General features: G+C 45.0%; 1 protein-coding gene across 5 annotated transcripts in view; it reads right to left on the bottom strand.

Annotated features, from left to right (window-relative positions):
• Positions 1–655: 655 nt before the first annotated feature.
• tns2a (tensin 2a) overlaps positions 656–21321 on the bottom strand; it is a gene marked incomplete at its 5' end in the record, with an annotated part of 96716 nt that continues 76050 nt past the window's right edge. For 4 of the 5 annotated variants that reach the window (XM_080734102.1, XM_080734103.1, XM_080734105.1 and 1 more), the window contains 15 exons: positions 656–3104; positions 5894–5920; positions 6886–6954; positions 7630–7798; positions 8551–8637; positions 9737–9814; positions 10806–10901; positions 12118–12249; positions 12472–13745; positions 13833–13998; positions 14683–14948; positions 15432–16740; positions 17056–17172; positions 17699–17764; positions 20675–20804. In XM_080734102.1, coding sequence (XP_080590228.1) covers positions 2966–3104; positions 5894–5920; positions 6886–6954; positions 7630–7798; positions 8551–8637; positions 9737–9814; positions 10806–10901; positions 12118–12249; positions 12472–13745; positions 13833–13998; positions 14683–14948; positions 15432–16740; positions 17056–17172; positions 17699–17764; positions 20675–20804 — 4125 coding nt within the window. In that variant the 3' untranslated portion in view covers positions 656–2965. The remainder of the gene's footprint in view (positions 3105–5893; positions 5921–6885; positions 6955–7629; positions 7799–8550; positions 8638–9736; positions 9815–10805; positions 10902–12117; positions 12250–12471; positions 13746–13832; positions 13999–14682; positions 14949–15431; positions 16741–17055; positions 17173–17698; positions 17765–20674; positions 20805–21321) is intronic. The other variant, XM_080734104.1, reaches the window with a different exon arrangement.

Raw genomic sequence — 21321 nt, 5'->3', positions numbered from 1 at the left:
TGTAATTAAAGGGATTTGTGAACTGTTTAATAAAAATGTAAACATTAATTAAATGTCATTCGACCCTCAAATTGCGTACATGTATCAGTGGTAGAAGTACGAATTTTACCAAGCAAAAGTATAAAATACCACAATGTAAATATACTTTCTAGTGGAGTAAATTGGAAATACTCCAGTTAAGTAAACAAATACCTCAAGTGCACTTAAGTACAGCACAGTACTTAAGTAAATATACTTAGTGGAGTAAAAGGTAGTTAAAATTGGAAATACTTACCTAAGTCAAAATACCTCAATTTGATCTAACTTGATTATTACTTGATACTTGCGGTGCACTTTTGTTCTACCTATGAGGGTGGATCCTGCCAGTGCATTTCAACAGGAATGGAGCGGGTTTTCTTTGTTGCTGAAATCCACAAATGGCAGCTCAATTCCCATTTAAATGCATTGGCAGAATCCATGTCCATAGGTAGAATTAAAGTGCGGTGAGGCCGTGCCCTAAAGCAAAAATAAATACCCCAAAACCTAAAGTACAGTAAAGCACAGTATTTTAAGTGGAGTAAAGTACTTGAAAAGTAAAAGTTGTACTTAAGTACAGTAAATGTACTTTTTAAATCTGTCTTAATTACTGATTTGGTTGTTTAAGCAAAACACACAATTGGTACCACATTTCAGTTTTATTATATTCTTCATTTTGTGCATACAAAAAGAGCATGTATCATAATTTCCTTTTCAAAAAAACAAATGCTTCCTTTTTCCATCTCTTACACTGTCCTATAGCTGCATGTGAGAAAATATATTACTACATAATATGGAGATCAACATGAAAACCAGACCACAATATATATTATCGCTGTAATACAAGTACTGCTTTTCTATGTCATGAAACAAGGCAACTCACACTAAATAATGCACAGTACAAATGCATGAAGCAAACAAATACAAAAATATGACTGGATAAGAAGAATAAAAAGCTTATTAATCCAGGAGTGCTCTGTCTTTGGTTAAATACATATACTGTAGGTCCTTAGGCAGCTGTCTTGGCTGGGTTTGGTCTTCAACAAATTTATACATGGTTAGCTTGATATGAACATGTGTATTCACACTGTTATGGCATCCGCAAGTCATTCTTACTAGCCAGGTTATGAGTTTACATTTATAACAATATAGCAGTCATTATACTGTAGTCAACACAATACCTCAAGAGTTGATGAATTTCATATGTATTGCAGATACTGTATGTCAGGGTTCCCCAATAGGCGGCCTGCGGGCCATTTGCGGCCCGCGGGGGGCTACTGTCTGGCCCCCACCAACCCCAGTAATAATGGTGGTATAAGAGCAGCAACAACACTAGTATATCGTCATTGTCGGGTGGAAAACCTGTATCACAAAATGTGTACGTTCTTTCGCAAAGTAAAGCTCTGCTTCATCAAACAAGGCCGTCGCACAAAAGTAGTGAAAACAGCAGATCTACAAGCACATAGTGTGCTTGTAGATCGGCTGTTTTCACTAGTTTAAATAATTTTTAAAATTATAAATTCAAAGCGAACATTTTTGGACATACAAGATTTTCACCCGACAACAACGATATTTGAACTGTCACTGGAGTAGCGGGAACGCCACCGTCACCCCCTGCAATGTTGTGGCCCTCGGCTTGGTACCCTAGACATAATTCGGCCCTTGGGGAAAACTAATTGGGGAACCCTGCTGTATGTGATTGATTGAATGAACAAATTATTGCAGCAAATGTGTTCTATATGGACACAAGTGCTGCTTGTCATGAGGCCGTGCTTGTCACAAGGCCAGAATGTCAAGGTGGTGGTGTGTAGAACATCCCTGTACTTCGATCTCCATCAGTAACTCTCCTTCCACGGTACATTCCATTAAAACTCTCTTGTTGAACGTAACATTACCCTATTATCAACCACCTTTTTAGTTCATCATACACATTTACCTCTAACTTCTCTACACACGCTGCTCCCCCCACCACACACGCACACACACACTCAGAAGTTCTGTAAAAAACATACATTCATCATTACTTTTCATTAGATAGTTAATGTCTCTCACACCACCACACGTTCTGTGTATTTAGTTGTTAAAGTTGGATTGTCGAAGATGATTAGCGTATCTGTGATATACTGTAATGTAGGCACTGTGTTACGATGATATGGATATACCGTGGCAGGATTTTATTGCAACATTGCAATACAAACTTATGAAACAATAGTAATCATTTAGCTGTACATACTTCTTGAATACCTGAACATCTATTGCTATAGCAACTAATTTACAAAGTCAGGGCTTTGGTCATTTCTTTCAGACGACATATGTAAGGCATTTGGTAATAATACAAATATAAACACCTGTTATTTTATAAAGGCAGTAATATCTGAAATGTGTAACATCAGGGGCTTTTAATACTAACCCCAAACAGTGCAAGGACAAGGTCCTGTATGCCTGTACAGTCTCATGGACGCCCTGTCCATTTAATCAATTCTAGCGATATTGAACACTGTCTCTTGAAAAAGACAAGTGTGTTATGAGATCTGTTAGGCAGGGAATTACACAATCGTTTTGCCACGTAGGCCTGTTGGTCAAGAGAGCAAATCATTATCTACACTGACGGTCTCGACGAAGGCCTGAAGCCTCCCCGCTCCTGGAGGAGTTCTAACACTTCTGATAAAAGCTTTTGCTATGGTTGTCTCTTAATAGATGTATCCTTATCAAAGCACTCTCACAGTGAGATATAAAAGTGCTTTGGTAGATCCAAACAACCCTAACTGCTCGTAGAATAGGGAGAATGTTTGTAATTAACATGATCTAGGTAACCCCCCACCCCCACGATGGTGACAGAAATCTTCGACAATCTCCGCGCTATCATAAGGCAATGGACAAAATGGTATCGGATACGATCCCTAAACAGCCCCCACCCATTCACTGTCCGACCATCTCTCTCTCCCTCCATTTATCGACGCTGTGACAGCATGACCTTGTTGATAAAGTTGACAATGGCAGATGCAGGTTGTTCAGGGTCCAACTCGGCAAACAGATGGCACACGTTCTCCGCCAAGCTGCCCGGCTTCTTGGCTACAAAGCCAAACACCCTGAGAGTAGGAAATACAGGACACAGAAATATAGTGTTAAGAAACAGGATGTGGAAAGAAGAAGAGAGAGAGTAAAGGAAATGAAAGTGCAGAAGAGAGTTTATTGAGTAGGAACTGAACCACAGAATATTTCGCTTGAAAATTACACAATTTACCAAATTAAATTCATGCTGGTCAGCAAAACCATAGCTACTGTATTGTTAGTGTACAGAAACTAAAAATGAGATGGTGAGGGGATTAGTACAGTATGAAACATCTTTGACATTATTTTTGCTGTAATGATTTTGCCAAGGCTCACAAGCAATATGATGCATATCATGCACAAGACGTAAATGTAAATATCTTCGCAGTCATAATTAAATCACAATCTCTCTCAATGATGCCTAATTTATCATGTCATATGATATTGTCCCACACTGAAAATGTTCAATTTGAAACCAGATCAAACTAGTAATACTGATTTTGACCACTTGGGGTCACACTATCCTTCTAAACTAAGTTTTTTTGCCATATAGGTACAGTTTTAATTTTCTTTTACACTAAAGGTCCTTACACACCGGGGGTATTTCGTTCATGCAAATATTTTAGCAAACTGATAGATATATGACATGATACTGACCATGACACTGTCATCATACTGAATATAGCCCCCACGCCTTGGGGAGTTGTTTGTCACAGTACATTTGCAAATACATGAAATTTAATCTCTGCATTTTACCCATCCTATAAGGACTAGGAGCAGCCATATGTGGCGCTCAGGGAGCAATTAGGGGTTAAGAGTCTTGCTCTGGGACACATCGACACATAGCTGGCTGACCGGGAATCGTACCTGCAACAACCAGGAGCTCCAGGCTCCCCAGGCATGCTCCCTAACCACTCAGTTATGGCCGCCCATGATCTGAAGTTAGTTCTAACCAAATGTATGGATCCTTTGGTTCCTATGGATTTGTCAGAGTCTGATGCATGGTGTCCCAGTGAACATGAGAGAAGGAGAGGCTCGCACACCGTCATAGGCTCCCAGGTAAGTTTATTTAGCAACGTTTCGACCCCATGTGGGTCTTCATCAGGCATGTCCCAGTGAACATGACACACGCCATATTTGGGTATAGCTGCAGTGGGAACTCTATCTTATGTCTGAGTCATAGGGCGGCTTGCACCAAAAGGGATTAAATAAATCTTAGTTTAGGGTTAATCAAGGGTTTGTTGATCTAGGTTTTATTTTAAATCGAGGTGCGTTGCACCACTTAAATTTAAGCAATGCTTAACAAATCTGTGATTAAACCCTTAACCTGTGATTAAAACCATAAACTGTGATTAATTCATGGATTAAATGTCCTCCATCTTGGATTTCGATGTAAACAAACTGGAATATGCTATCCTCTTGAGCCTAATATCATTAGCGTTACTCTTTTATTCACTTCTAGGAGAATGTGGGCAGGCCTATGTTAAGAAGAGCGCCTGCAGCCAAAACAAAAATATATTTATATAACGCTCCGTCATACGACGGTGACGCTTGGACGCAACACAGTGTGGTGCGGTACGGTGCGGCGATGCGCGGCTATCTAGGAAGCAAGAAAAGACCACAGTTTTGATCACATTCACATTTGAGTCAATTATGAAGCGATTTCGAAAATTAAAACGTCCCCATGTTGCTTGGGAAGTCCACAAGCTTCCATGACAAATGTCTGTATTATGTCCCTGTAAATATTTAAATGTTCGCTAATTTAAAATAGCCGATGTACAAGGATGTATTGAAGACAACAATATGATGAGATGTTTGTTTTCAGCTGTGAAACGCTGTCTGCAGCTTACAGTTGCAAGCCTGCCGGGCTTGCTGTGAGGCTTCCCTCACAGGAGGGGGACCCCCATTCACGTCAATGGCATGTTTGCATTTAAACCACCTCTACAGCAGGTTTAAAATTAATCCCTTACTGATGTTTAAATCAAAGTTTAAAGTAGTGGTGCAACAGGATTAACAGTAATCCAGATTTACAGTGAAAATTCGAACCAAGATTAAAAGGATGGTTTAAACCTAAACCTGATTAATGAAAACTAGATTTAAGGTTTGGTGCAAACTAATTAAAAGATAAACCTTGATTTAAACCAGTTTAAGGCTTAAACCGTGTTGGTGCAAGCCGCCCATAGTGATCTCTATCTATGGCTATGTCTGAGTTTTAGTCACAGGGGTCTGCGGTGGGCTTCCCTGTCTTCTATGGTGCTTCCTATGGTGCTTCACTGTCTTCTACGGCGCTCCATTTGTGTTTCCCTGTCATTAAATATGATTCCACATTCTCTCATGTACCCCTTGCAGTACATTCGGGTACCCTTAGGGGTACATGTACCCCCATTTGAGAAACACTAACCTACAGAACCCTCCTTATGTGACATAGATTCCCAAGGCTGGTGCATGGTAATGTTTAATCAACATAATATGATGTTAATCATGTTTACATATTACTTATTACTAATGCAATACAAGATTGATACACATAAAAACAAACCGTCTGAAGCTCATATATCGGATGTGACCAGGCAAACCGGAAATCAACCCAAATCTACTTGTGAGCTTATCGATCTGCAATGTTTGGCTCAGGACACAGTCGTATGACTGGGTATAAATTAGGCTTAACTTGCTTTCTCTCTCACTCACACGCACACACGCACACACGCACACACACACACACACACACACACACACACACACACACACACACACACACACACACACACACACACACACGCACACACACACACACACACACACACACACACACACACACAGAACTTACTTAGTGGTACTGCCTGAGTTAGTCCACCTAAGGTGAAGAGAGAGAGAGAGACAAAGAGCAGGCTCAGACACACAGACAGCCATGACTGCCAGACAAGCTTGCATACATTACAGCTGGAGCCACAGCCACAGACAACATGCCCACGCACTGGAATAAACATTGTCTGCATGGCGACGGCGTGCATGCACAAAAATAAGAACACAAGCACACACACAAAACCACAAACAAGGCAAAAAAAAAAAAAAAGAAAACAGACAGATCCGTGCGATGGCTCACAGCAAATTAATGCAATGAATGAATGATTCTGGTGGTGTCGTTACTGCATGATTTCTGTCTGTTTACAAGGTTAGTTATGGTAGCAACTACAGGTTAATGTGAGGTGTGTCAGAGTTACAATGAGTACAGATACAATGAAATGCTTGTGCCAAGAGCACTCTCAGACTTATTACACAAAGACATGGTCACAGTGGCCAACAAGAGTGTGGACCCACATACCATGCAGGCCACACAAAAACAAGTCCCAACTAGGGCTGTCACAATTATTACATAATCGTCTAATCGTGATTATTTGACATTATCGCAATTATTTTGTCATAATCGTCATAATCGTGAATGTTGAAAAATGACAGAAATAGTGGAAATAGCAGATCTACAAGCTCACAACGCGTCGCAATGCGACGCGTTGTGAGCTTGTAGACCGGCTATTTCCACTATCAATGTTATTTTTTAAGTAGTACGTTGTCAAATATGTCAGTAATTTATTTGTGTATTTAGGTTATGTGTCATATCTGCAATGTACAACTTCAAAGCCTAAAAGCCAAACAGAAATGTAATTATCAACGACAAAAACACAATTAAATCGTTAATCGCCAATTATTTGAGTGACAATTAATCGTCATGTAAAATGTCATACCGTGACAGCCCTCGTCCCAACAGACACAACATAGAATAATACCATACAGTGTAACAGTGTACAGTCTAAAAGTGCGTACCTCCTGTCTTTGGGGTCAATGCTGCTGAAGGTCACACTGTTGACTGGGTAGTGTCTCCTGAAGAAAACCCTGCGGACAGAAAGACACCAGAGATGAACTACACGAGCCCTAGCATCCCCATTCTGGGCATGTCGTCATAGGCCAACATTCTGCGAAAATAGCGTGGAATACTTGAATAAGACAACATCTTTTCAGATGGAAATCTGCCACTGCCTTACAAGAACGGGTACACATTATTGTGTATCATTATTTTATGCTTTAACTATTGAAAAATAGCAGATATACAAGCTCACAGCGCGGCACCGAGTGCCACGCTGCGAGCTTGTAGATCTGCTATTTTTTTTAAATCGTGTCTTTTGAAACCTTCTAAGGTTTTTTGAAAAACCTATGTTTCTATGTCAGCAATCTGGCCAGCCATCGTCAAAGAAAAGGTCCTTTTCACTTAACTGGAGCTCAGTTAGTCTGTTCTTGAGAGACTACTATGTCAGTGGTTCTCAAACCTTTTCATGTGAAGGACCCCCAAAATGATATTTATTTGGCCACGGACCCCCATCTCAAAATATCTAGTTCCAGGGACCACCCAGAAGCAAAATTTGAGTTTTCAAAGATAGCAGATCTACAAGCTCGCAGCGCGGCACTCGGTGCAGCGCTGTGAGCTTGTATATCTGCTATTTTTCACTGGTTAAAGCATTCAATAATTCTAGGCCTCTGGCAGAGCTGCAGCCTCAGAGTAGAGGTTCTTACCTGCGCTGGCTGTCGGTCAGTGTGATGCCCTGGCATGTGACCTTGAACTGGACCACGGTAGCGGCGGGACGCGGGTTCCGTCCCAAAGTAGCATCCGTTGCCTTGGCGATGGCCTGGGGGCCGGTCAGAGACTCAGTCTCCACTGAGTTCAGGTAGAGGACATTACAGGCTGAAGAGAGAAAGACCAACAGCCAATCAGATGATGTAAAAAAAAAAACGACCGACTCTATTTCTACTAGGGCATTCACCAAATATTTGAATATTCGAATATCAAAGTTTTTTTTTTTAATGTATAGTTTATAAAGCTTGGCTAGATAGGAAGTCATAAGAATGAGTTGTCAATGCCCCTGTTGGATGAATTTGTTAGTGCTCTATACCAGGGGTTCTCAAACCTTTTTAGGCCGTGACCCCCAAAATAAACATATTTGAACTGGGGACCCCCACCCTGACAAGCACTTGGAAATGTAGGTATTACATTTAATGCGACTCGGTTCCACAGATAAATATTGGGAAAATAGCAGATCTACATGCTAGATTGGCTATTTTCACAATGTCCGCCTCTTGCTTACTTAATATTTGACAGTTTGGCCAGTCCTGTCGAATATTCGACTATTCGAATACTTTGAGTTTGAATAATTTGAATACTAAAAATCACTATTGGTGAATGCCCTACACTCTCAGAGGTAAATGAACACTCTGGATTTCGCAGTGTACAGATGTAGCAATTGTGTAGTCCTTCTTTTAGAGTGCCTGTTTGCTGACCTACTGCGGTGTGTCAGCCTCACCGCAAGAGGAACTGGTTGATTCAAATGTTTTGTTACGATACACTGATTTAGTTTTGTTGTGCAATATTCAAGAAGGCATTGTCTGCTGTTGTAATGCAGGCCAGATGCTGCATGAAGAGAAGAGATGGCAACTCACCCGCTCCTTGTTTTAGCAGGTCTGCGGCTGTGCTCATGTTGCTGGTCGTCTGACCCTGAACCTCCTGCCCCCCCTCTCCAATCAGCTCTGTAGGCATGGAACATGAAATACTAAAATACATGCACAGGGTTCCCACACATTTTTACCAATTAATTTCCAAAACTTTTCAAGAATCTTGAACCCAATTTCCAGGACTATATAACAATAATTCAGCTCAATAACGAGTCGCTTACTCCTATGCGCAATGCCCAAAGACAGGCAGTGTATGCCAGTGGTTCTACCTTTACAGACTGTGACCCCCGAAATAATCATATTTGAACTGGGGACCCCGGCACCCTGACGAGCACTAACAGTTGAGGAATTTTGTATAACACGGTTTTATTGTGAAAATAGCCGATCTACATGCTCACAACGCCTCGCAACACGAGGCGTTGTGAGCATGTAGATCTGCTATTTTCAATAACCAAAGACAATGCATAGCTATTCTTTCCAGGACTTTCCAGGACCCTTGATCAATTCCAAAACGTTTCCAGTACTGGAAAAATATTTTTTCTAATTTCAAAACATTTCCAGGAATTTCATGACTGTGGGAACCCTGCATGCACATACTCTGCGACAGGGGTCTTCAACGTCTTCAGGCCAAGGACCCCTTAGCTGAGAGAGAGCGATGAAGCAGGGACCCCCTCCACATATTGTATAAATGTGTGATGCAGATTTTCATCGATCCAGATTCATAGACTTGTTTGACAGCACTGTCATAAGTCTATGTTGGATTCGTGTTTTTAGTTAAATTGACCTTTCACTCTGTACTTGGTCTGCTCTTTTGCCGAAGGCGTTGAGAGCTTGTAGATCGGCTATTTTTGGCTAAAGTTCTCCTCAGAATAGGGATGTAAGGGTTCAAGTTGTTAATATAAAAGAATGATCATATCACAAAGTTTTGGCAGCCCCCTATAGTAAATCTGAGGACCCCCTAGGGGTCCCGGATCCCCTGTTGAAGACCCCTGCTCTAGGATAGAAATGCACATAACAGTACTGTGTTAAACCACTTAAAATGCTATTTTCATAGCAGACCTACAAACTCACAATGTGACAAGTTTGTAGATCTGTTATTTTTTAATTGTGTGTGATTCTATAAAATGATTTTCACATCAAGGAAGATTATCACATGATGGTGTCCAATACCGACCTTTCTCAGGTATTTTCAGAGTGCAGGGCAGAGAGATGGGGGTGATGGAGTGCTGGTAGACTAGGGCTGACAGACTCCCTGTGGATGAGAGAACATTATTATGATTATTTGGAAGTGTCACAATTTTAACATAGCAATGCAATGATATTTAACACATTTGTTGCAATCAATTAAATCTCTTTGAAGGTCCAAGATGCCATGGTCTCCATAGACTTCCATGTAATTCATAGTGCATGGATCATGCACTCACATGCCTAGATCATGCACCACGCGTGTGTGCACGCTGTTCACAGCTTTCAAACAAAAAAAGCCGCTTGGAAATCCGTTCAAGCATTATGAGATATCAGCCATTATGTTTTTACATTATGTAAATAAACATGGCTGCCATGTTTGAAAGATGGGGTTTGTTATGGGGGTTAAACATGCAATTTCGCGATCGCGATCATGCCTAGTACATTTTTGGAAGTCCAAAAAAAAATCTTTTCAAAAACGGCCCAAACTCGGGAAACTCAGGGTTGGCACCATAATGAAAATGTACATTGTAATTTGTTATTTTGAATACTTTATATTTTTAAAAGCATGTAATGTTCAATGTAGACAATCGTGTTCTACCTCACATTGTTGTGACAATCTCGAGGCCATAAAATATTTTAATATATGAATTCAATAATTTGGTTCAACAAAGGTAGTTGGTTAAATAATTTCAGACACTTTGCTGAAAACATTCCAAATTCAACCAATGACAAAAGCCACTTATCCACAGTAAAAGTGACCAGCAAATCAGAACAGGTTAGGGTTAGGGTTCGCAGAAGTGAAAGTATCCTACAGTTTCCAGTATAGTATCCTATAGCACAGTGTTTCTCACAAATTTCAAGGTCTCCCCTTAACGGGTTCATTTGGTTCCATTCGTACACTGTCAGAGTTACAGACTTGTATGGGTCAATTTAGACTCCCCTAAAGGAACCCACAGAGTCCCTGGAATCCACTTTGAGAACCTCTGCTATAGCAGACGCTCTGTAAAATGCTTAAATTATAAATTGTAAAATTGTAATAGTAGAAAAACAATTACCAAAGTAGGGTTCGTTCTGGCATCCTTTGATCTTGACCCCCCGAGGTCCCGTCTCTAAGAGGAAGTGTCTGACCAGCTGCTCCAGAGGGTCACTCACTGGGGAAAGAAAACATTCCAAGCAATTACAAAAAGCCACTTATCCACAGAAAAACACATCAGCGACTGGACCCGTAAGGTTTGTACACTTTCTGAGTTACAGACCTGTGAAGCCCCCTACATGCTGACATCTACCAACCATACTTTGTTCTTTGTTCTGTAGCGATAACTACAAAATGACGTCAATCTGGGCGATCTCATAACTCTCGGTGGTCACACAGTCACCTAGTCAGCACACCTGGATGTCTTTACTGACCGATGTTTGTTGGGTCATTGAAGGCAGTGTGATTCATTCATTCTAATGAGGTTATCCTGTCATCAGTGGGAGCAGACACTGGCTGTTTCTACAAACACCTCTGTCTCCCTCTAGTGGCCATGCATGAACACACACTTATTTAGGCCTAGAATTATTGAATGCTTTAACCAGTGAAAAATAGCAGATATACAAGCTCACAGCACGGCACCGAGTGCCGCGCCGCGAGCTTGTAGATCTGCTATTTTTGAAAAAGTCGCGAAAATGTGTGCAGATCTTTGAATATATGCGTTTTCAAAGCGAACGTTTGTAATTAAAATTTTGCTTCTGGGGGGGTCCCTGGAACTAAATATTTAGAGATGCGGGTCCGTGGCCAAATAAATATCATTTTGGGGGTCCTTCACATGAAAAGGTTTGAGAACCACTGACATGGTAGTCTCTCAAGAACAGACTAACTGAGCTCTAGTTAAGTGAAAAGGACCTTTTCTTTGACGATGGCTGGCCAGATTGCTGACATGGAAACATAGTTTTTTCAAAAAACCTTAGAAGGATTCAAAAGACACTTATAGAATCGTGTCATGATTTTTCAATAGTTAAAGCATAAAATAATGATACACAATACTGTGTACCCGTTCTGAATGGGTTAACACACAAGCATAAACACATACGGTACCTCCGTGACAAAACATCAAAATGTCCGATATCCATCCAGGTATTAAAATAATCATGCAGGATTTACACAAACTTGCTCCCGAACTGGAGACAGTGCCCAACCAGTTTGGTTGACAGTGGGCTAAATGAGTATGAAGGGTGTCTTCATACTCATCGTCAAAAATAAATAAGTTGTCGGGTGGACTATTTTGTAGCATGTAGCTTTTTGAACATTTAGACCCCACTTTGAGAACCAATGCCATGGTCCAATAGAAAAATGGCTATAGTTAACTTAAAATGAAGCCGTCTTACCCTTGCTGCTGTGGTTGTTGATGTTAACAGGAGGTATGGCCACCTTGAGGGCCAGGCCATAGGCCCCCTGGAAGGAGTTACTGTCCCGGATCAGGAAGGATCCTGGCTCCCTCTCCTTCAGAGCTGCAATAGCTACAGTCAAACAGAGCAATGATGTTAAGATGGTATAAACTTTCATGATGACACAGGCCGCCACAGATTATTTTTGTTTATATGACTTTGGTTGGGCTCTGCCGCTGCTACACTGCTGGCACTGTCCCTTATGTGTACACTGACATATTTGATAATTACTGCGAAGGTATTTATTTATTTGTTTTATTTAACTCAAATAAACTAACTTATTTTAGACCTTACCTTGTTCTCTGGAGATGCTTGGCTTGTACCAGAACCGAGAGCTGTCCTGAACAAACTTCACACTGACCCTGCTGGCACTCTCTGTGTCTGTCGCCGCCCCATCACTGTGGCCAGTAGGGGCCGCTATTTCCCCCACCGTGGGAGAGAAGGTGACATGGTGCTGTTGCTGGGTGCCGTTGGCCGTGGATGAAGGAGCTGCTCTCAGGGTGCCCAGCCCACCGTCAGGTGAGCCTGGCTGGCTAGGATGTCTGCGTTTTTCCGGGAGAGGAGGCTGGGAATCAGGGTGGGGGATGGAAACTGTGGAGTAGTTTGAGTAGGAGGGAGCGTGGAGAGTGTTAGGGGTGTAGAAGCCTGTCACAGAATGCCTGTCGGTAGCCTCCGGAGCAGGGGAGTAGGGCTTGTCTCCATGTCCCATCATGGCGGTGGGCTGCAGCCCAGGGTAGTGGTGGTGTGGTGGGCCATGTTGATGGTTGTGGTTGGGATGGTGGGCGTCAGGCCCGCTCAACATCAACCTCCGACTTAGGGTGGCGAAGCCAGGAACCGGGGGCTCTGAGACAGGGGAGCCTTCCGTTCTACTGGACGGGGGTTGCGGGGAGGAGGAGGGCAAGGCTGCCGTTTGAGACAAAGGGTCTGACGTGGAGCTGGGAGGGGTAGGGGTGGGCTGCGTGGCCTCCAGGGTGGGTTCCCTGGGCGAGGAGGATCCGTTGGCCTGACGCTGCGCCGGGACGGGGGCTTCTGGAGAAGCCTGGGTTTGGCTCTGGCTCGGGGGCTGGGCTGTCGCCTGGGCAACAAGCGAAGGCAGTGCAGCAGTCTCTGTGGGACGGGGGGTCTGGAGGGCATGGGGACCGGCCTGGGCGGCGGCATCCGACGCAGACGAGGTGCGAGTGGGGGAGGAGGGGGAGGAGGAGGGGGCCTGGCAGTGGCCGTTGGGCCGGTCAGGCGTCGCGGGCGCGGCGACGGAGACGAGAGAAGGGGCAGAGTTCTGATTCTGTGGGGACGGCGCTGAACTGCAGTGGCTCTGCTGACGGCTGGGCGGAGGTGGGTGTGCGGGGCTCGTACAGTGGTGGTCGCTGGGTTCTGTGTGTGTCGGGGATTGTGTATCTTTGGCAGGTTGAACCGGGGTGGAGGGTTCTGCCATGTCTGTTTGGGTCAGCCGGGGCTCCTGGCTGATGTTGTCATCCCGGTACGGTCTGTCCTGGGACTGGACACTGTCGTAGTCACTGTTGATGATGTCTGTGGTTCGGATCTCACACTCTCTGAGCCCTAGACCAGGACTAAAACAAACACCATTGATCATTTAAGTCATTCAGGGTGCGGTACAAAGTATAAATAATGAGGTTTAAATAAGACAGAGTGAATACCTTTCCTGTGTCCGCATAGGGCTGCTGGTGTGGACAGGTGTGGGCGGTCCAGACGTGTCAGAGGGGGTGGAGCATGGGCCGTGAGCATCTCTGTGGGTTCTTTTAAAGGAACCATGGGTAATGTGGTCCCTCCAACCCACACTCTCCCCAGAACTACGAAGGCCATCTAAAGAGTGATAGAGAACTATTTACACATCTACATGTAAATTCAATTTAATATATCAGTTGTGTTATGAATTGCATTTCAATGTTTAATTTCCAATGAAATCCTGACATTGACTAGTCTGAGATGGTGCTGTGGGCTACTGCCTGCCTGAATTCATTCTAGAGAGCAACCAACCAAGTAAAAGTATATAAAATAAAAATCACAACCAATGTGAAGTGAGCGGTGGTCGTGCTTGCATAACGTCTTCAGACTAGGATTTGAGTCTAGGATGTACAGGGTATGCTACACACACACGTTTTTCTATGGCAAAACGCTGAGGAAAAAGGCTACAGACATACGACATATGACATCACTAGACAAACATTATGCTACGTACACACATTTTACTATGGCAAAACGCTGAGGAAAAAGGCTACAGACACACGCACAGCCACTCTTAGGAGCGGTTTACCACCGCTCAAAAAATCTGACTTTATATGCTGAAGAACAGCAACAATAATAACTGCAAACATCATGATCACAGGTAATACAACAGTCAAATTGAAGAGGAATGTATTCTACATTCGACGTTCTAGATTTGGGACAGATTTGGGACAACGAAACAACAGTTTGGTTGCCAGCATTCCCCTGGTATGTAGGGTATGTGTGTGTGTGTGTGGAGGTCATTGTCTGAGGCACACTCACCAGTCTGTGTGTCAGAGCCATATGAGTGCTGAGAATCCACATGGTGGTGATTATGCTCTGCGGGGCCGTTGCTGTGGCTGCAGGATCCCGGCATGGAGGAGGATGGAGGCAGTGGGGAGGTGGACTCTGACTGGTACCCCGAGGCGTAGCCCCGGCTCTCAGAGGGGGAGGGCTGGTACGGCGAGCACGGACAGGCCTGGTGGGGGGTCTGGTAGCCGCTGCTGCTGCTGCTGTACTTCAGGTCCAGGTGGGAGTGAGCGTGGGACCTGGACATAGGGGGCGGGCGATATGGAGAAATACAATATCACGATATTTTCCCAAGCTGTATCACGATACACGATTTTATCACGATTCTTTTTCACGTTGGTTTGTTATTTTTCAAATTACTTGACAAAAACTAGACTCTCTGGGTTCGTTTTGGGAGGTCTAAATTGAACTTTACAAGTATGTAACTCTGACAGTATACAAATGAAACCAAATGGACCCTTACGGGTCCATTTGGTTTCATTTGTATACTGTCAGAGTTAAGCTGAGACCTTGACATTTTAAAGTTTGAGAACTACTGATTTAGACCAAAATGCAGGTTTAAATTGAATTCTGCAATGAATCTCTGTATTAACGATTAAACAGGATTTCTTACAAGGCTCCCTCAATTGTATCACAATATATATACGATATCTCTGAAAAGGCATATCGGGGAGACATTGTATCGTCTCAACGATAATTATCACCACATCGCCCACCCCTACCTGGACGCCTCCGGGTAGGCGGGGTGCCCCGACGGCAGGGGGTCGAAGGTGAACGCCGGGAGGTCGTGACCCTGCGGCGGGCCGTACGAGGCCACGGTGGCCCTCCTGTGCCAGTACTCCTCCCGCTCCCTCTCCCACTGCAGCTCGGCCTCCCGGTCCCTCTCCCAGTGCAGGGACATCTCCCGGGGGCCTCGCCTCAGGCCGGGGGGGTCCCTCTCCCAGTGGAGCTCCGAGCCTCGGGACGACAGCTCCGTCTCCCTGGCTCTCCTCAGCCCCAGGTCCCTCTGTTGGAGCTCCGCCTCCCTGTCCCAGTGGAAGCTCTCGCCTCGGTCCAGCCGTATGCTGTGGTAGGTGGCCGAGTCCTCCCTCCTGATGCCGCAGTCCCTGCAGGGGCAGCCGGGGGGCGCCAGACCGTCCAGCATCATGATGTCGTGGTAGGCGGCGGGGCTGGTGGGCTGCTTGGGGTGGTGAGGATGCGGGTGGTGGTGGCTGTGGGAGGAGGCAGGGGGATGGTGGTAGGGGGCGTAGTCGTCGCCCCGGCAGAGCATCCGGCCCGGGGCGGACAGCGGGTGGGAGTGTGGGTGCGGGTGGGAGTGGGGGGCGAGGTCCGGGGGCGGATAGGGGTACAGGTGGCGAGAGGAGGAGGGGGGTGCGGACTCGGAACAGGAGCGGTGCATGTAGTGTGGCGGCCCGCCCTGGCGGTCCCAGACCAGGTCGGGCGGCGGGAGGGCCTGGTGGGAGTGAGGAGTGTAGTGCTGGCACAGATCCATGTGTGAGGGCGGGGCAGAGGAGTTAGGGCTGGCAGAGGGTGGCGGGCCGTGGTGGCCGTTGGTCCCGGGCGCCCGGTCCAGGCAGTAGCCGTTAGGCATGAGGAGGGTCCGGTCGCAGCCCGGCTCAGCGCAGCGCTGGGACCTGTACCCGGCCCGACAGGAACACGAGCGGCCGAGCCGCAGCGTCCCGCCCCGCTCCGAGGGCAGGGAGTCCCCGTCGTCCAAGATGGCCGTCTCGCGCTCCCCGTTCCCCTCGATGCCCCCGAGGAGGCGGTCCAGTTCCTCCCTCTCCTGTCTGGTCGGCGGCGGGGGGCGGCTGGGCTCGTCCTGGCGTTCTGGGTGGATGTACGATTGGCTAGAATGGCCGGAGTGGGCGGAGTCGGAACAGGGAGACATGAGGTGATTGGGTCTGTCCTCGGTCATGCACTCCCCTGGGCTGCTGCCATTGGTTGAGGTGAGCGAGCCGGAGCCTGGACCACCGCGTTTCTTTATCTGGGCATAGAGACTGCCATCCACAGGGCCTCTAGTGTGGGCGATGTCTGACACAGAAACACACAGGGACAGTTACGCATTAAGAAGGCAAAAGGATGTCATTTGTGTGACACGTGAAGAGGCGAATTGTTCAATAATTGGCTGTAGGGAGTTGGAAACCTTCCACACTCACTAGCTACTGTGTGATAGATTTAGAGAATATTTGCGTACCCCTTTCTTAACTTCTGCTGTGCCTTTAGGTAACATTATTTGAACATCAACAAATCAGCAAAGTAGGGGGAAAATACTTTATTAACCTATTTATTTTATTTGAGTGTAATGAGACTGAGGTGTGATTTGCGAGAGAGATTTTTGAATGGTACCTTCCAGGCTATCCTGATATCGCTGGTTAAAGTTCTCATAGGAGTCCCAGCGCACCACAGGGTCAGCTGTGTTGTAGTCCACTGTGACAGCGGGGTCGTTCTTCTGGTACTCGCGGCCTTGGGAACGATGTAGAGAGATAGTTTACTTCATTTAGCTTGCTAACTAGTTACATCATGGGAAAAGTCTCTTCCTGCTCAGCCACCGAGTCTGAAAGCTTGTCATCACCCTGTTTAGTGGTCAGCTTTTAATGTTTTGTTTTGCTTCCTCTCCTGAGGGGAGGGGAGTGGAGGAGAGTCTCCTCTCTTCCCCTCCCCTCCCCTCCCCTCTCTCTGGTTATGCAGTCTTTTGAGTCTACAAAACTTTAGCGGAGCACCGTAACCCTTTCTAGACCAGTATTTCTCAAACTTTCAAATGTCAAGGTCTCCCCTTAACACTGACAGTGTACAAATGGAACCAAATGAACACGTTAGGGTTAATTTGGCTCCATTTGTACACTGTCAGAGTTACAGACTTGTGACGGTCAATTTAGACCCCCCTACATTTTGAGAACCACTGTTCTAGGCCACTTTGTTGGTCCATTTAGTTCTACATCATGTGCAAGTTTTGGAGTGGAACATAAATGGTGAGAAGGACGTAACCTACCTTTGATCTTCTCAGGCCCAGAGGAGAAGACGAACTCCACCGTGGCGTCAGAGGGGAAACGCTCATCTGAGGGGAAGAGGACGGAATTGAAAGGGTTTGAGGAAATGCCACATTGATGTCGCCGTCATGCTTGGTTGGAACTAAATATTCCAAATATGTTGGTACTTATAGGGGTAAATGAAACCCAGCCTTCATTAAAAAACAGAAAGAAAACACACTGGCAGTTCTGTGACGTGGGAACCCCTCCAGATCCTTTAAGCACACTGGTGTTATGGCCCACTGCTTATGAAGAACCTCTCTAATAACATATCATAGTATATTACTCAGACCCTTTCCCAGAGGTGGATGAACCGCTGTTTATGTTTCTAATGCTTGGTTTAGCCCAGTCACATGATTTCTACATACTGTACAGTACTCCCACTGTGCATTAGAGAGTCACCACTTTTCAGCTGGAAACAATCTGACTTTTCACAGAAAGCGAAAACCAATGAGGAAATGGGGTAATGAGCTCGTTCATTACAGAATTAAGCAATAGACCGGTGCTCACGAGCCTGCTTTAACCCCTCCAGAGGGATCGCTCAGGACACGACTGCTCCATGTGTAGGCTACAGTACAGAAATATTCCCATCATGCTCGTCTCCAGAAAGCTGCTATTACGTCAGTTTGACCAACTGGAGGAAGAATAAGTGATGGCTATTAAAGTATTTAATCTTCAACCGCTGTATGGGACTATTTAGGGGAATAAAATACGACAAATTCATTCCCAGCGCACTCATATCCACAAAGCTGTTATTAAGTCAATTAGTCCAACATGGTAATTATGCCGCAACTGAAGCGATGATTTGAGACACTGTCGGGGACTTGGCAAGAGGGGAACACATTCAATCTGGACTCAGGGGAACACTGCTTTTTTTGTCCTGCGAGTTTATGGGAGATCCAGCGTGAAATCATGTTTTACATGCTTCCTGTACGGCTGCTGGACTAGCACTCCCCCCCCCCCCCCCCCCCCAAAGGAATTGTGCATTAAATACTACACTGCTGATGTTTAATACGTAGATGCAGAATGGAAAGAGGCAATTACAATGGCTACCACAGTACCCATGGTCTGCTGCCTAGCCCTTGTTGCTGCTAACGCCACTGTTGTCTGGGCAGGGCGTAGACCAGGGGTTTTCAAAGTGGGTGACGGGGCACCCTGGGGTGCCGCAACGGCAGTCCAGGGGTGCCGCGAGATAATTTGATAATTTAGTATCATTTTAAACTTGAAGAACAAAGTTATTTTCAGTAAGTTTTAACCAAAATGGCTGTTATCTCAACGTTTTCCTCGCAACATAATCACTAAAATATTGTCACTGTCGGGAAGAAACCTCGTATCTCCAAGTTTCAAATATGTACGTCTTTTGGTAAAGCAAAGCCCTGCTTCATCATACAAGACTGTCGCACAAAACTAGTGAAAACAGCCGATCTACAAGCACACAACGCCTCACGATGCGAGGCGTTGTGTGCTTGTAGATCTGCTGTTTTCACTAGTTTAGTACATTTTATAGATGATAAATACAAAACGAACGGTTTTGGACATACAAGGTTTCCACCCGACAACGACGATATGCTATAAATATATGGTGCTGGGAGTGAAAATTATAATGTAGGGGTGCCTCGGATTAAAAAAATATTTATGGGTTGCCCTGAGACAAAAAGTTTGTGAATCCCCGGCGTAGACAACCATGTGCCACCAGCTGCCCCAAGAAGACAGTAGATGTCACTAGTACAGTAGCCTCGGAAACCCAGACTTTTATTTACTAGTACAGTGACAGGCCGGCCGTCTTCTCACCCGCGATCACTGCCAATTGTGATCAACCCTGCCAAGTCAGAGGCACCGCTGTTGGTATATGACCCCATGCCTCTGGGGTGGTGGGAAAGTGTTTTACCTCTCCGACACCTGGATGCCCCCATATGTAAATATCTTTTATTTTAGTCTATTTAGGTGCCTGGCTGGTGGCTTGGGATAAAGCAGGGGCCTTCAACAGTAAGCCAATCTATAAGTAGATCAGCTATTTTCGGAAAAAAGGTTTGGTAGGAGGAAAAAGAGCAGAAAAAGTATAGAGTAAAAGGTCAAGTTTATTAGGCAATGACGGTTCAAGTGGTTAAATATCTGAAAACACAAATTGACATGAATTCAAACTACACTGATGATTGTGCTGTCAAACAATGAAACTATATGGAATCTATGAAAAGGTTGTGGGGGTCCCTGCTTCATCTCTCTCTCAACTAAGGGGTCCTTGGCCTGAAGTGGAAAGATGATGACAGGAAAGAAAGTGTACTTGTTATGTTTGACACTTTCACACACTGAACTGAATCACATCCAATCTTTACAATAAACCCCAGCCATCTGGTGGGGTTAAAAGCATCTCTCTTCTCTAACTCCCCACACCAGGTTATAACTCTATACCCATCCTATCTCTCCCCCAGATTTCTCCTTCCTTATGGCAGTGGTTCTCAACCTTTTCAGGCTGCGACCCCAAAATAATCATATTTTAGCTGGGGACCCCCACACCCTGACGAGCACTAAGAGTAGAGGAATTTCTGTATAACACGGTTCTATTGTGAAAATAGCAGATCTATATGCTCACAACGCCTCGCAACGCGAGCATGTAAATTTAGATCGGCTATTTTCACAATTTCTTCCTCTAATATTTGACAATTTGGCCAATGTTTCATTTGTCATTTTAGAGGTATTCAGAACCCCTTCAAACGTCACTTTAGAAATGTGCAGATACCCTCTATACACTTAAACGTTATATCGGTTTGTTTACTGTTGAGTGAGAAAACAATGTTTCACATTAAGTTAATCATCTGGGGACCCCCCAAAATAACTTGGGAACCCCCCTGGGGTCAGGTTGAGAACCACTGCCTTATGGGACAGCTACCCACAAACACTACTGACATTGTCACCTTCTCTTTCCCCACAGCCTCCCTTACCAGTGCAAGCTTCGTCCAGCTCTCCCTTGCCAAACCAGAGCTGGGATCCATGGATGGTACACGTGTGGAACTGCAGCCTGAACACTGTGTCTCTGTCTGCACTCTGGGCACGCCTGTGGTAGCATTTCACCTGTAGGGGGCGGCAGGGGAGAAGGGGAGAAAGAGGGAGAGAGCAATGTAGTCAAAACTCTATCAGGATATTCACGATATTCCTGGCCATTCTATGGAGGCTGCCATTTTCCTTTTATAGAGGGCGCTGGAGCATTTTTAAACATCTTTTCACTTCCTCCCAAGTCGAAGAACAAGAGATCCCAAGGAAGTGACAGGGAATTGTCTGTTGCCAGATATTGCCAGAGACAAGCGGCCAGGTCTATGAATAATAAGCCCAATAGAATTAACTAGGTTCAGTTTTACTACTTTACATTTACATTTGAAAATAGCAGATCAGCAAGCTCACAATGTGTCACATTGTGACACATTGTGAGCTTGTATATTTGCTATTTAAAAAATATAGAGGAAAGAAAAAACGAAAATAATTTGAATATTTTTGAAACATTTTAACAACACAAATCTGTGTGGCGGTCCCTGGCACCACATATTTTCAGATGGGGGTCTGCGACTGTGGACAAATCTGTTAATCTGGGGTC

Source organism: Nannobrachium achirus, assembly GCF_963921795.1.
Source record: "Nannobrachium achirus genome assembly, chromosome: 9".
In the NCBI taxonomy this organism is placed as follows: domain Eukaryota; kingdom Metazoa; phylum Chordata; class Actinopteri; order Myctophiformes; family Myctophidae; genus Nannobrachium; species Nannobrachium achirus.
Note: the sequence above shows the minus strand (reverse complement) of the source record. Positions and strands in the feature narration are given on the sequence as shown.